Source organism: Protopterus annectens, chromosome 12.part0 (assembly GCF_019279795.1).
Source record: "Protopterus annectens isolate FY-2018-M chromosome 12.part0, PAN1.0, whole genome shotgun sequence".
Classification (NCBI taxonomy): Eukaryota; Metazoa; Chordata; order Ceratodontiformes; family Protopteridae; genus Protopterus; species Protopterus annectens.
In genome coordinates, this window is record NC_056746.1 from 348,739,236 (window position 1) to 348,756,035 (window position 16,800).

Below are 16,800 nucleotides of genomic sequence, written 5' to 3' on the forward strand. Positions count from 1 at the left end.
GGTAGTCAGCCGACTTTTAAAGTCGCAGGCACTGGCCCAGTTGCTACATAGCCCATCTCAACAGACAGGGGCTACCCCTACACCCACTGAAGTTCCTCCTCCGACTACTCTGCTGAGTTTGGAGCCGGAGGTCGTTGAGGTGAGTACTGTGGGGGTGTCGTAACCGATCCCCCTGTTGTCGGTTCCTTCATCGGCTCTGATCCCATCCTTGGCTCCGTCCTTGGAGGGATCCGGGCGCCGAGACTCCCTCGTCGGCTCCGAGGGGACGAGTGGCATCAGACCCTTGTCCGACCCCGCTCTCCCTCTCAGAGCCTCGGCGCAGGTGAGTTCGGCCCCGGCATCGGCCTCGGAGCTGTCCCTCTCTGTGTCGGGGGGAGTTCTCATCTCCTCGGAGTTGGGTCCTTCTTCCCTGCCTGACAGAGGCGCTTTTGAGATGATAAGGCGCGTGCTGGCTCCAGTACCGGCACCACGGTCGGTCTTCTCAGCCCTTCCCTCTACGGTGCCTGCTTCGGCCCCTGCCTACCCTCCCGACCCCAAGTGAGGAGAACTGACACTCCAGGCTGCCCCATTGGGCCTTTCTTCCTCTTCTGATGCCTCCCCTGACCCTGCGGGGGAGCCCCCTCGGAAGAGGACATGTAAGAGGAAACATGTTGACTCTCCTGAGTCAGTGACATCTGACACCGACCTGGATGATTCGGATTGGTCCCCAAGGTCCCCCTCTGAGGATGTCTCCTTTTCTGACATCTTAGAGATCCTCAAACAGAGGGGGAACTGGTCTGCCCTTGACCCATCCGAGGACGAGTCGGTGTACCTGGATGCCTTCGGTTCTCACCCTTCCACCTCCTGGGTGTCCCCGCCTTTCGACCCACTTATGGAGGTGGTGGTTCGGAAGGCATGGACGGCTCCGGATACTATGGAACCAACTCCACGGAGGCCCACTAAATTTATTACTGCTGCCACAGATAAGCAGTTCCTCTCCAAGGGTGTCCCCAAGGATGCCATGGTGGTGGCAGCAGCCACTAGGAAGGAGTTGGCTGACCCTTCAGTACCTGTCCATCCTCCTAATAAGGAATCTAGGACTATGGATAGGTACGGCAAGCGGATGTTTTCCTCAGCGACCTTTGCTATGCGGTCGCTGAATTATTTATGCCATTTCACCCGACTTCAGAGGGACCTTCTCAAGGAACTGGGTGAAACATTGCAGGACCCAGCAGCTGTGGGGTCTCAGGAAAAGATCAACTCCCAGCTAGGGACCCTGAACTCTATCGTTAACTCTTCCATGCGGTTCATCTCTTATGCAGCCGATGGAGCGAGTAGAGCCGCAAGTACGGGTGTTGCTCTAAGGAGACACGCCTGGATGCAGCTCTGCAATTTTGCTGACCCCTTCAAGGCATCATTCACTAACACCCCCCTTTGATGGTTCTGCTCTTTTTGGACCTCAAGTGAAGGATACCTTAACCAGGTACAAACAGGAAGGCAAGACTCTCTCTGCCATGGGAGTCCGTTTTTCCGCCCCTTCTAGACCATATCCTAAAGGTCAAAAGGGTGGGAAAATGTGGTTCCGCAAACCTCAGGGAGTTCTGCCGGATGCACGTGGTGAACGTCCCTCTAGAGGCAGAGGAGGGAACAACAACAGACACCCTAGGGGCAGGGGGGGGTCCGCAGAATCAGGGTAGCAGAGAATATTTCTCTGACAAACCCTTTCAGCACCCCTGAGGAGCTGCCCGACTGTCCACCTTCGGAGGCAGTCGGGGGAAGACTTTCGCTGTACCCAGAAGCCTGGTGCTCCCTTACGCAGGACAGATGGGTACGGTCGATCATATCCGAGGGCTACAAAATCCCCTTTATCCACACCCCACATCAACCAAAAGAGCCTCTTCCAGACGTTCCAGCCAGTCTGAGAGACCAAGCAGCACTAGAAATTTCAAAGCTGCTTTTAAAAAGAGCCTTCCAACCAGTCCCGGCAGACCAACAAGGATCCGGAATCTACTCCAAATTCTTTTTGGTACCAAAAAAGACAGGGGACTGGAGACCTATTTTGGATCTCAGCAGACTGAACAAATCAGTTCAAAAAACAAAATTCCGGATGGTCACGGTACAGTCCATTCTTCCCTTTTTGGGTCAGGACAATTGGATGTGCTCTATAGACCTTCAGGATGCGTACTACCATATCAAAATGAACAGGCGCTACAGGAGGTTTCTCCGCTTCCGGCTGGGAGCCAGTCACTACCAATTCAGAGCCCTGCCCTTTGGCCTCACCACAGCCCCCAGGGTGTTTACCAAATGCATGGCAGTGGTTGCGGCTCACTTGAGACGTTGAGGATTCCAGGTGTTTCCATATTTGGATGACTGGCTCCTTACTGCCACCACCAGACACCAGTTACTTCAAGCCAGGGATTACACTGTACAAATTTGCAAAGCGCTAGGCATCTTTATAAATTTCGAAAAATCTGCCTTGTCAGCATATTACCTTCATAGGCGCCGTGTTAAACATGGTAGAGTTGTCAGCAAAACTTCCTACACAAAGAGTATACGACATTCGCAGTCATGTTCAAGTCCTGCTACAGGAGGACAGGGTCCAAGCCAGGTTTGTACTGAAAACGCTTGGTCTGATGGCTGCAACAATCACCTTGCTCCCCCTAGCTCGTTTTCATATGTGGATACTACAGTGGATGCTTTTTTCCCAATGGTCCTTTCAGCAGCTTCCCATGTCACACAATATTCTCATCACTCAGTCTTGCAAACAACACCTATCTTGGTGGATGGGCTCACCTCAGCTGCTTCAAGGCAGACCAGTTGTTCTCCCCCCTCCGGTTGCCACCGTGACAATGGACGCCTCCCTGATTGGGTGGGGGGGCATATTCAGGGCAGGACAGTCCAGGGCACATGGCAACCCTTCGAGTACCACTTGCACATCAATGTCCTGGAGATGAGAGCAGTGCTGTTGGCATTGCAGGCTCTCCAGAACTCTCTTCCCACTGGAACGATTGCAATACAGACAGACAATATGTCTGTAGTATGGTACATCAACAAACAGGGCGGAACCAGGTCCTACCCTCTTTGTCGGGAAGCGCTCAGACTCTGGCAATGGGCGATCTCTTCTCACCAGTTTCTGGTAGCAAAACACATTCCCGGGAAGTCCAGTATCATAGCAGACAGGCTGACCAGGGACATTCTCATGCCCTACAAGTGGTCTCTCAACCAACTAATAGTGGACCAAATATTCAAAAAGTGGGGTCAGCCTTGCTGCAACCTTTTTGCAACCCCTCAAAATAGCAAGTGTCAAGACTTCTTCACCCTCTTCCGGGCCTCTCCCCCAGAGACGCTCTAGTCCATGATTGGCCCAGGGGTCTCCTTTATGCTTTCCCCCCCTTTCCCTTAATCACTTTGTTAGTCCAGAAAGCAACTGCCTTGAGAACCAGGATGATACTCATTTCCCCTTACTGGCCCCGACAAGTCTGGTTTCCGTTCCTACAATGTCATCTACTGGAGCAGCCCTGGCATCTGGACCCTGTGCCAGACCTTCTGACCAATCAATCGGGCAGGCTGCACCAATCCCTTTCATCTCTCAACCTCACAGCTTGGTTGCTCCACTTCCAACCCTAGCCAGACTTCCCTTAATTTCTCCGTAAGTACATCAGATTATCCTTGCCTCTGACAAGTCTAACACCAGGAGGACGTACGCAAGCAAATGGAAACGTTTTTCTATTTGGGCAGAAAAGAACCAAGTTGATCCCTTTACTGCCCCTGTCCAAACAGTTCTAGATTTTCTGGCGGAACTCTTTCAAAAAGTTTCTTCTTCAGCCACTATCAAAGTCCAGTTGGCGGCTATTGCAAATTACCATGTTGGCTTGTCAGAGTCTTCTGTTATGTCCCACAAGCTCTGCAAAGCCTTTCTGAAGGGTACCCTATTACTTAGGCCCCCAGTCAAAGACCCTCCTTCACCGTGAGATCTAAATTTGGTACTGTCATCATTAATTCTGCCTCCTTTTGAGCCTGCTGCCTCCTGCTCGTTAAAACTGCTCTCGTGGAAAACACTTTTCTTGGTAGCTATTACCTCAGCGAGAAGGGTTTCAGAACTACAAGCACTATCTGTGCGCCCCCCTTATCTTGTTTTTCACAAAGATAGAGTGGCTCTTAGGACAAATCCATCCTTCTTACCTAAGGTACTTTCGGAAAAAAATCTGAATCAGACCATTGATCTCCCAGTTTTCTTTCCAAATTACACTGATAGAGCTGAGAGAAGATTACATTGTTTGGATGTCCATAGGCAACTATGTTTCTATCTGGATAGAACCAAGCTAACGAGAAAATCAGAGCAACTCTTCTTATCTTATCTTACGCCGAAGGGAAGCAGGGCCTTCCAGTTTCTAAAGTGACCTTGTCCAGATGGTTGACCTCTCTTATCTCTTTAACCTATCAATTGAGGCATAAGGAGCTCCCTACCAAGCCTAGGGCTCATTCAACTAGAGCATTACCTTCCTCAGTTGCTTCAGGCGAGATTACCTATGGATTCTATTTGTGCAGCATCCACATGGGCCTCTCCTCATACCATCATCTCTCATTACAAACTGGAAATAGGGCTGATTTTGGTTCCACTGTACTCAAGAGTCTGTTCCATTGAGCCACGCAGGACTAAGGTGCTAGGGACGCGGTCCCATCCAGCAAGAATGAAGGCGAGATTGACAACTTAACATTAAGAAATTATGTACTTACCATAACGTTCCATGTTAGTTGTCTTCTTCTCGCCTTTTTCTTGCGTCCCACCCTCCATCCCCCTAGCCTGGAAAGACTAGAGTATTGGGTAAGACTTTCCTTGTCGCCAGGATTATCCCTTCAGCTAGAGCTCTTCTTCCCTTTTGGTAGCCCTGGTGATAGACAGGCTGTAGGGTTTATAGTTCTACATAGCTCTTAGTTTTATCTTTTCTAGTGGTGAGACATGTCTGTCCATAGTGTTACCTATCAAACGAGATCTGGGTATATTTCACCTAGCATTATGGGACATAGGATAGCTTCGAGCCGGTAAAAATAGCTCTCGAGCTTTAGTATTCGGCCGAGTCAGAGCCAAGGTTCGGCTCCGAACCCATCCAGCAAGAAAGAAGGCGAGAAGAAGACAACTAACGTGGAACGTTATGGTAAGTACATAACTTCTTATTCTTTGTAATTTTTTTTTCATTAGCTTTTATTTGCACAAATAGGGTAAACTTTTTAATTTATTTTCATTTTTAATCATTGAAAAGATGGGTAAAAGCATGCCATTTCCACACTTTATTCAGTAGTTCCTGATATAAAAGTTTACTGACTGTATTCCCTTTGCAACAGGCATGTCATATCATAGCTTGCTGTAAACAAGACTGTCTGATTTTTTTTTTCTGCATTTCAGAAACCGAATTATAATGTTTGTTTTTCTTGTAAATGTATAACAGTGTCTAGCATTTGTTGCTCAGAAACATATTTAATTTTTGCATTACTACTTTCTGGGAGGTAACTTGCCACTCTCTGTATTGTCACTGAAATTTGCTTCTTTATTTTAGTTACTAGAGCAAGTGCCATTGTCCAGTGTTTCACCAGATCTAACAAGTCAGCCACCGGGAATATGTACTGGAAAATGTAAGTATTAGTAAAGTTAAAACTTGATTTATATTAAGAAAACATTGAAATGTAAGTTTAGGGGGAATGTAGTTTTAACTACTAGCTGTGGATTGTATCTTAAATTTTTATTTAAATTATTTTCAGCACAAAGTTGCAGTAGTGGTTTTAGAAGACCTTCTCAAACAAACATAAGCTCATGACATCAGATTGTTCTGCTTGTATTTTTTGTATTGTAGTGGCTATTTCAACAGTCACTTCCAGTAGTAGGCATTATTTATTACCATTTTATTCAGTAGCCACAGCAAAATCAATGATGTTTGCACTTGTCTCATACTTTCTCTCATACATATTGGATTTGCTGTTTTATTTATGTTGTGTTTAGGGGTAAATGAAAGGATTATTAATAACAGGTTTTCAAAAATGTTAAAGTAAAGCTTTGTGGTCATTCTCGTGAAACATTCATAACTGCTTGCTGACCATAAGCCAAAAGATTGTTCCCAGACTACTGATTGTTTTTGACTATTTTTGGTTTCTGTATATAAATGCTTTCATCCAAAACAAGTGAACATTTTCTTTTCCAAATGTTCTTAGAATGCTTCTGCAGTAATTACTTACAAAACACTGTTAAGCTTGTGCTTCTACCCACAAAACGAACAGGCTGTTGCATCTTAAACTTATAATAATGTTGTGCCACTGCTTAGAAAAAAAAGAATATAAGTTTGTCTTTTTACAGAAGGACATAGGCCACCTTCAGGGAATAATTGCTGGTGACTTCAAAGCAAGGAAAAGCTGCAGGGAACAGTTGAAGAAGCTGTGCTTCATTAGGGCTGGGTTATCTTTGAAAATTGATACAGTTTTAAATAAATAGCTTGGCATACACAACTGCACATACTAAATAGGCTTCCAACAGTAGTGTTTTCTCTTTGGAATGTGTGCCAAAGCTAGTTTGAGAATTTCAAGAATATGGTATGGTTGAATAAGTTTTGTCTAGCCATAATCGCTACTTAACATGTGTGATGTAAATGCATGTACTGTCATGCAAGTGAGAGTCATACACTGATAACATGTGAAAACTAAAGAAAAGTGGCAGTTCCTACCTACACCCACTTATTTTCAATTCTTAGTCACTCCATGTGGAAGAGAATGATCATTTAATGTGTTAACACTTTCCCTGATACAATTTATCATAATATCCTTTTCATTCTCTTTTTTAATTTCTCCAAATCTTTTGGGTTTCTAATACCATGACGAGAATGGACCCCATTTCTAAGTCCATTCCTAAGTCAAAGTACGATTAAAGTTCATGAAATTAGTATTGTTTCACTCTTTGACGTTAGCCACAAGTGCTCTTCAGAGCACCCGCAATGTGCCCAGTAATGACTCCTCCTGCAATTTGTATAATGTTACATGAATTGGTAACATATCTAAATACGATTGTAAATTCTTTTTTATAAGACCAGTTGCTCCTACTACTACTGGAACTGCTGGGTATCTTTCTTCCACATGGCTCTCGTTTCTGCCTGCAGATCTAGATATTGTATGACTTTGTGTCTCTCTCTGTACGCAAGACACTGTAGTCACTGGGTGTGGCGATTTTAATGATCAATGCTAATTTTGTCTTCTTTTCTTGGACGACTATATCCGGTTTTCTAGCATCTATCTTTTGAACTGTTGGTATTAGGTGATCCCATGTCATATCTTCTTCTTTCAGCTTTTCCTGGTTAGGGGTCGCCACAGCGGATCACCTGTCCGCTCATGATTGGCAGTGGAGTTTTACAGTGTCGAGTTGCCAGCCCGGCGCCCAACCTTCCACAGAAGGCACACACACACACTCACACCTATGGCCAATTTAGAGTGTCCAATCCACCTGCAGCATGTCTTTGCGATGTGGGAGGAAACCGGAGCACCTGGAGGAAACCCACACAACCACAGGGAGGACATGCAGACTCCACACAGAAGGCACCCCAGTCGAGGATCGAACCGGAGAACCTTTTGCTGTTAGGCGTCAGTGCTAACCACTGCACCACCATGGCCGCCCTGGGTGATCCCATGTCATATAAACTTCATAATTTTCTATGATTCTTTGTGGCTCATATTTCCAGTGTTTTTCAGCCACTTCAATACCATAATATTTGCACAATCTCCAGTGTAACAGTCTTGCCACATTATTATGCCTTTCAGTATATAGTCCCTCTGCCATTATTGTGTCACAGCCAGCAACAAGGTGTGTGACTGTTTCCAATTCAGTTTTACAAAACCTATATATGTCTTTTTCTCCCACATGTTCAATGGACTTTGTAAACCGGCCTGTATGTAACCCACTATCTTGGGCTGCCAATATTAACCTTTCATTTCTTGATGTGAATTCACCTCTCCTTAACCATTCCTATGTTCATTCTTGATCAACATGAGGCTCTTCCAGAAGTTTTCTATACTTGCAACTATATTTATGTTTTTTCCACATTTCTTGCCTTCTTATCTGGTCCTTCACCTTATATTCTTTCTTTAGTTTTTTATCACATTAAGTTTCTGCCTGGTTTTTATTTACTTCTGGTATAATTTCCATTCCTGCTTCACGTCGATATGCTTCTGCTAAATTAAGCAGAGATGTCATCTTAGATTTATTCTCCTCATGTTTCAAAACTTTCACTACATTTGGATCATGTGAGGTCAGCAGATATGTGTGGAGTCCCATGATTGTAGATCTATACATGTAATCAATTGCAAAGAGGCCCATTCCCTCCTTCAGAGCGGGGAATATATAATCTTGGTATGCACTGATTTTTATAAATCATTTGGTAAGCATGAAGCATCCTTCTTGTTTTAATATCCAATCTATCCAACACTTTTTGGGGCCAGTCAATCACTCCAAAACTATAAGTTAGGACAGGAAGAGCAAATTGATTTATGGCTTGGATTTTGTTCCTAGATGTCAGTGCTGTTTTCAAGATTAATTTATGTCTTCTAAAGTACTCCTTACTGAGTTTTATTCGCATTTGTTCATGTTTTCTTGCCAATCCTTCATCAATTTCAAAGTATTTATACACTCCCTCTTGCTCAAGTTCTTTTATATCACATTCTTGTCCCAAACTTATGTTTTCCTGGTGCTGCAGTTTTCCTTTTTTAAATGTTGCTTTTGCACATTTATCAAGACCAAATGACATTCCAATATCATCTGAAAAAGTTTTGACAACCTGCAGCTGTGCTTTCAGTTCCTCATCTGATGAGCTATACAGTTTTAAATCATCGACAAAGAGAAGATAAGTCATTAGACTTTGCTGTTTTCTAGAAACCAAATTGTAGCCATGGCTTAAGCTGCTAAGTAAACAGCTTAATGTATTAATGGCAAGACAGAATAGCAACGGTGACAGAGAGTCACCCTGGAATATCCCTCTTTGAATTTTTATCCCTGGGATAATAATCTGTCCTTTAGCATGCCTTAATTGCAACATGGTCTGCCACTGTTTCATGGTTACTGTAATGTAGTGAATCAGTGTAGGGTGTATCTTATACATTTTTAAGCACTCTTTTATTCATGAATGTGGAATACTATCAAATGCTTTTTTGTAGTCAGTCCATGCCGTACTCAGATTCTTCCCCTTCTTGCAGTTCTCCACTATAATGTTGTTTAACAACAAATGGTCCTTTGTTCCATATGACTTTCTTTTATTGCCCTTTTATTCTACTGCCATAATGGAGTTTTCTTCTAAATGACTTTAAACTCTGCCGGTGTCTCAATTCCTGTGTATAGTTTGTACATTGTTGGAAGACAAGCAGTTGGTCTGTGATTTTTAGGGTAGCTTGCAGGTTCACTCTTAAGTAAGAGCATTGGTTTTCCTGTTGTTAACCGGTGTGTTGTGTGTTCGGGGTGTGCAAATAAATAGTTCTTACTCATGGCTAAGTCCTCGTGCAAAGAAGTTAATACTTTAAGCCAAATGTTAGGTACTGCATCTGGGCCTGGGGTTTTCCAGTTAGAGGCTTTTCTCAACTTTGTTTCAATCTCTCTGGCTGTTATTTCATCCCATTTCATATCCTGTACCTTTAAACTTCTTATTCTTTCTTTTACTTCTATCCATTTAACATCTTTGTTATGTTCCACAGGATCATCATAGATATTTCTCCAAAATGTATCTACTTCCTCTTTTTTTGGCGGTCTTTCAATTCCTTTTCCCTTATTTCCCAATTCTCTATAAAACTTTTTTGTGTCATCAATAAATTGCTTATTTTGTGCTTTTCCCTTATATTTATCTTCGTAACTTCTAAGTCTTTCCGCCTGTTTTGAAATTTTTAGTTTGCTATCTCCAATAATACATAATAGATCCTGGTCTGTTCTAATACTGTGCACTGCTTTTATCACATCTTTCTTAGTATTTTTGTTGATCTATTCCCTCTTCTATAATCTTGTAACAGTGACACTTCTTGTCTTAGCTGCTTTATAGTTTTCTCTTTTCCATATTTCCATGATGGTATTCACTTTCGCCCCCTCTTTTCCCTTGCTACCATGTATTCCTGTAGTAGAACTTTATCAGTTTTTTTTAATTTAGCAGCACAGTAATATATTCTGTTTACTTCTGTTATATTGCATGGATCTCTATGGACAGTCATAATTACTGTGTTCATTTATTTTATCAAGTTTCTAACTTTTGGGGTTTTATTAACCTTCTGCAGTCTACTTCTCTCATTGATCTAGATATATCTGTCTTTGTCTATTAAATCAAGCAACTCTTCTTTTAACTCATTTTCTTCCATACGGAGGGCACATCCCTTGTTTTCCGTTTCCTGCGGACATTCTATAGAAAGTTCTATAGCATCTTCCTGTGGCACATTCTCTTCAATTTCATCCTGTGTCATCTGTTGTTCTGTCATATGGGAACGCACTGGCCTATCACTCCTCAACATTGACTGCATCAGAGTTTCCTGTTCCTTTCCTTGCTGTCTAGCTTCAAATGAACGTTTATACTGGTTTCCGGTTTCCTGTGGAAGGCTCCAAAATATCTTGATATGACACCTGACCAATTGCTTTCTGTTCCACTGATTTTCCCTTAATTTGGATATCCATTGCTCTATCCTGATGTGGTGCTTTCTGTACTCGATTTACTACATTGAATCCTTCTCTTTGCAGCTGTTCCATAACCTCAATTTCTATTTCTTTGACTTCTCCATTACTAATTTCTTTTTCTACTTTTCCTCTTAGTCTTCTTATTTTTTGTATTGTAAAGTTTTCCATGTCTGGATTCTTTTCCTTATATTTTTCTTCAAATATCTTTGGTGCTGGTCTTTTTGTATTGGTTAGTTTTGCTTTCTCCTTTGCATAAGTATTGCACCATATTAAATCTATTTTCCTTCCCCCTGTCCATATTTCTTTTTCACATGTCTCCTGATCTTCTTGCTTTTCCTTATTCTGGGGACTCGCTCCATCATGCTGTGATGTAGTCTGTTTTATACCTTCTACATTAAATCCTTCACTTTGCAGGCATGCCATAACTTCAACTTCTGCTTTGCTAATCGTCTTTTCTTCATTATACCTTTGCGCTCTTAATCTTTCTATTGTGAAATTTTCCATATCAGGATGCCTTTGCCTGTATTTCTCTTTGAATATCTTTGAGACTGCCTTCTCTTTATTAGTTAACTTGGCTTTCTCCTTTGCATAAATATTGCACCATATCAAATCTTTCTTTCTTTCCCACGTCCATATTTCTTTTTTATATTTTTCAAATATCTCTAGGTTTTGTTGTTTATATTTTCTCACTTCCTCAGATGCTTCTTTTTCCAAACAGATCAAAATTTCTTGATCTATATACTGTTTTTCAAAAATCTGTTGTATTAATGAAAGTAACTTTTTATTTGAAGCTTCTGACGGTTTTTCTTTCCACTAATTTCTCTCTTAATCATTTTGTATATCTTGTGTCTGGAAATTCTGGGATTTTTGCATAATAGTAACAATACATCATTTCTTTCTTATCCTCAATAGTCCACTGTATCGTCTTTATGGCTCTTCTTTGGCCAATCAATTTTTGTGGACTTCTAATTTCTTCTACAACGGGGGGGGGGGGGGGGGCATCTTCCTCCTGAGCCTGGCCCCATTGTAGGAATGATTCCATATTTTGAGGATTCTACACTGTCATTTTTTCCAGTCCTGGCACCAGTGCGCCTACCAGGATTGGGTACTTTTTTATCCTGGGTCTTGTGCACCCAGCTATCTTTTTTTATTTTTGATTTACTTCTGTCCATGATGTATGCTGTAAAAATACAGTCTGTATATCAGTGTCACCTTGGTAAGGTTTTGTGAAAATGGGGTCCACCTCGTGAAGGTACTCACCAAGACTTGAGGATGAATTAAATTTCAGCACTACTACTCTCCTTTTCTTGCTGACTCTTCATCTCTCCATCAGGACCCCTCTCTGTGATCCAACTGATGGGTCTTCATGACGGTTGATGGATCCAAGCTGGCAAACCTAATGCACCAGCCTCAAGCACCTCAAACTTTCCCTCACCCAATGTGCATGTCCTGACCAAGCTAACTTCCCTTAGAACTTGTTTGCCACCATTGCACTCAGACATGGTCTCCACCTGTGCAGGTAAGTTAAAAATCTTTGATATTTTTATTTCTTAGATAGTTGTTCTTTCCAGGCCATGTTAAGCACCAGTTAGACACAGATTCTTAAACCTTTCTAAAACTTTCTGTACATTTTTGACTGCCTTTGTTCATCATTCGGGCCTTCCCTTCTAGAGCTTCTCAGTTAGCTTGTGGGGTTGGTATGCGCTTGTATTTTTCTTTTAATAGTTGAAATAAAATTTGTCATTAATCTACCTTTTTCCCCTCAGTATATAGTGCTTGTTGACTTTATATCACAATGGATGATATGGAAAAAGGAGAAGAAAAGTTATAATGTGGCCAAAATATCCTCTCCTCAGGACATATGTGCATCTCGTGTATGGTGATTGCATCTTTAAATGTGAAGTGTACTCTGTGCATGTCCTTTGAGGAGAGATCCATATATGACAGGAAAAATAAATTAGCGATTATCGGTCTTCTCCCTCCCCATACCCAGGGAGCTAAAATCAAGAAAGCTACCGACAAAATTAAGTCCTGAGAAAAATGTGAGAAGGAAAAAGTTAAGAAAAGGAAGGCTGATAGCAAGGCTTAATCTTTGACTCCAAAGGCATTGAAACTGGTCTGTCCTACAAGGTTGGAGTTGGAGGCTCCTCCTTTGGCGGCTATCTTAATCCTAGACAAGTTACTGACCAGGTGATTAAATAGGCCTCCATTGGAGCAGGAGTATCCACGGGTCCCATCCAGGTCTTCGTTTTCCTAACTTCAGTCATTCAGTTCTTTAAGAAGTGCTTTGGACATGGAACTGGATTGGACGATGATGGATTTACTGAAGATGCTAATAGAGGTGTCTGCCCCCCCCCCCCCGTGCCAAGTGTGGACAGTTCTTGCAACACCCATTTTCACTCTTTCTCTGGCTCATGCCTTTAAACTGGTGAGTTGGGAGCTGTTACCTAGACTGGAGCCTGTGTCTATCACCAACTCTGCTCCTGCTTCAGCACCAGAGTTCTTGGATCAATCCCACTCAATTCGCAGATTTATAGAACAAAGTGGAACTCTGTCACATTCACTCGTTGAGTACTATTCACCTTCTGTGGAGCCACGTCTAGTGGCTGTGTTGTTGAAGTAGGGGTTATTGGGATTGTTCGCCTCTTCAAAGCCTTCCACTCTGTTGGGGTCGGGGCGCTTCCCTTCGACTGGAGCCACCCCTCCTTCGGTGCAAATGGTGTCTGGGCTGCAGGGTGTCTTTGGATCTGGCAGACGTTTGATCTGCTTTCAAGGTTATGGGGAGGATAATTTCATCTCCATCGAGATTTGATTATCAGGTTCCATATGTAACAACATTGTTTCTGGACACCACCTCTGTTGCTCCTCAGCCCTCTCATAGCTTCATAGGTGTTTACTAGGCTAAGACCACAAAGGCCTTTTTAAGCCTAGCCATGCATCCCAAATCTCTGACAAGTAATGGTACCATTGATAAGTGGAAGCAGGGGCCTGGGAGATGCACCATTTACAGGCTGCCTGTGTGCATTAGAGACATGGGTGTCAAACCAAGGATGAATTTCCTGTTCCCCATCTAATTATCCAAGTTACACTTGAATTGAGTTAGGGAGGAACTCTGCTTCATGTGGATGGGGGAGCCTGTTCAAGAAATGGGGCAGTCTCTGGGGTACATACTTGTCTCTCCAGCAGGTTCTGTTTATATCACAGGCAAGGTTTATGTCTTTAGAATGGGTAACACTAATGCTGTTTGTTTTGTGGATATGCAGGAGGTCCATCAGAGTGGGATTTGACAGTGCCTTGTATGCCAGGCATAGATCTCCCCTCAAAAGCCTGTAGGATACAGAATACAAGGATAGGGCCTTGAGGCAGTCTGCAGAGGACGCATTGCTTATGCTCTATATTCTTTTAGTGAGGAACCTCTGTGGACATTCCAGGTGTTGGATATGAATATTGAATAGGGTGGAACAATGACTTCCTTGGACCTGGATGCCATACCTTTGTTTATAAGTTGTGCAATATAGAATGATTTCTTCACTGCTGTAGATTTTTGATGGTCAAAGGCTAGATTACTGTCTATATGTGTCCCTAAGTCCCTGAGTACTGGGTCAGCTATAAGGGGTGTGTTGTTGATGTGATAGTTACAGGGGTGGAGGACTTCCCAAAGGATACCATTTATGTATTTCATGGCATTTACTTTTAGTCCATGGCTTTGACACCAGCTGTTTGTCTGTGCCAGCCCTCCCCGGAGAACATTTGTGTCGGTGTGGGATTCAATGACAGCTCCTAATTTGCAATCAGCTGCAAATTTAGTCAGCCAAAGGCCATTGACATTGGCCTTGACTTGAGAGAAGTAAATGCCAAAAAGGAGCAGTCCCCGGACCAATCCCTGAGGAACTCCAGTTGTGAGTAGCCTTTTTGTAGAGGTGGACTCCCCTAATTATAACTTCCTGGGTTCTGTCTATTAGCCAGTTTGGCTATCCAACTGGTGACATAAGGGTTTGTACCTAACCTCTTATGTCTATCAACAATACCTGAGTGAGGTATTGTGTCAAATGCCTTGGTCAGGCGAAGGTAGTCCGTGTGAACTATGTTGCCCTCATCCATTGCTTTGGCTACCTTCTCAAAGAAATCTGCCAGCTTGAGTAGGCATGACCTGCCTTTGACGAAACCAAATTGGGTTGGGTCCAGTGTGTGTAGGTTTACTATATGAGTACTGATCATTTCCATGATAATTCTTTCTATGGCTTTGCATATGAGACTAGTGAGACATATGGATCTGTAGTTTCCAGGGTCTGTAGATGGCCCACCTTTGTGCAGAGGGATTACTGTTGCTGTTCTCCATTCAATGGCACAGAGCCTGTTTGGAGGCTAAAGTTAAGTAGCAATTACAGAGGGCTTGATAGTTCATGTTTCATGCTATTTAGAAGGCATCCTGGGATATTGTCTGGGGCCCATTGATGCAGTGCTCTTGGCCTTAGATAGAGCATTAAGGACCTGTTCCCTGGTGATAGCAGGGGGGAAGTTATATTTGATGGTATTTCCTGAGGAAAGGTTGAGGGGGAGAGAGGGGTAAAATTGGAGCTGAATTTATTAGCCAATATATTTATAATATCTTCTGCCTCACTGTAGGTCGCTTGATTTACAATGAGCTCTGCACACAATTGCGTATTGCTTTGAGGTTGTGGACACAGCCAATGAATGCCTTGTGGTTGTCCTTGGTGGCCAAATTAACCTCAAATTTGGCTTTGGTAGACTTTATTTATCCTCTGAGTTTGTTTAGTTTGATGAAAGTGCTTTTATCTGCTGGGTGCTGCACCTCCTAATTTTTGCCATGATTTTCTTCCTTCTGTTATACAGCCTATTGATTTTGTGATTCCACCAGGGTGGCTTGTTTTTTTTTGAGCTAGTTCTGTACTTCTTTCTGGTGGGTACAGCTGCCTCTGTGCAGCTATTAACATGCTTGCATATGGTTTCTGTGAACTTTTCTGCATAGGCGGCAGTGTTCCCAGGGTTTATGGGGGCTTCAAATTTTGCTAGGTTATCAATTAATAGCAGGCAGTTAGCCTTAGAGTAATTCCTGAATATTCCAGTGTTGGCTGGGGGTCCAGGTTTTATTTTTACTTCAAAGAAAACCATTTTGTGGTCTGACCTTAGTAGGGAAGCCATTACACAAAGGGGTGTGCAGCACTGTCCTATATTAGTGAGGACCAGATCCAGTATAGTTGCACCCCTGATTGGTGTACTGGCAGTCTGGTCCAGGGAGTTTGTATTTACAAAATCCAGGATTTTCTGTGCCTCTAAATTTGGTGTCATATAGGATGTCCAGTTAATGGTGGGGTGATTAAAGTCTCCCATGAATATGGTATTGGGTTGGATGATGAGTGCTTCCAATAAGTATATTTACACCCCTGGTCAGTGTATTTACAGTCTGGGCTGAGATAGTTTGTATTTACAAAATCCAGGAATCTCTGTGCATTTACATTTATTGTAGTATATGATTCCCAGTTAATAGTGGATAATTAATGTCATCCATGAATATGATATTGGGTTAGATGGCGAGCATTTCCAAAACATTTTAAATACACGGCATGGGTTTCTTGGGTCATAGAGGGGGACCTAGAGCTTGCAAGGAAGTGGTATTTGATTTTGTCTATTTTTGTCTATGGTGATTTGAATATGGAGAAGCTCAAGTGCATTATCCTGTTTGACCAGCCTGGAGGTATGTTTATTTTTTTTATTTAAACAGAGACACACACCTCCACCTTTAGTCCCTGTCTGTGTAGTAGCTGGCCTAAATGTGTGGAAGAAACTGTTCGGGTGTCCTGAAGTGCAAGTAGACCAACAAATATAAAAATCTAAACGCTGCTTTATTTTTAACGAATACTGTAGCGTTTTCGCTACTAAATACAAAGTAGCTTCTTCAGAGAAAAAGACAGGTAAAAGGCGCCAAAACCTTTTAAATAGCTAATTAACAGTTACATCACTTCCTGTTCAGGATCGATGGAATGGATTTACAAGTAAAAGTATGTACATGAATATAAATAATAAATCATTCCTGCACATAAGATATGTCATCATTCATCATCAAATGAAACATTCGTTATCTGTTGGAAGTTACAATACATATTAAACAACAAAAATTACTCGATATT

At 42.5% G+C, this 16,800-nt stretch overlaps 1 protein-coding gene across 4 annotated transcripts in view; it reads left to right on the forward strand.

Moving 5' to 3' along the window:
• Nucleotides 1-16,800, forward strand: part of LOC122816558 (katanin interacting protein) — a 3,576,055-nt gene that overhangs the window by 2,737,084 nt on the left and 822,171 nt on the right. For all 4 annotated transcript variants that reach the window (XM_044089422.1, XM_044089419.1, XM_044089421.1 and 1 more), the window contains exon 18: nucleotides 5,535-5,610. In XM_044089422.1, the coding sequence (XP_043945357.1) occupies nucleotides 5,535-5,610 (76 nt within the window). The remainder of the gene's footprint in view (nucleotides 1-5,534; nucleotides 5,611-16,800) is intronic.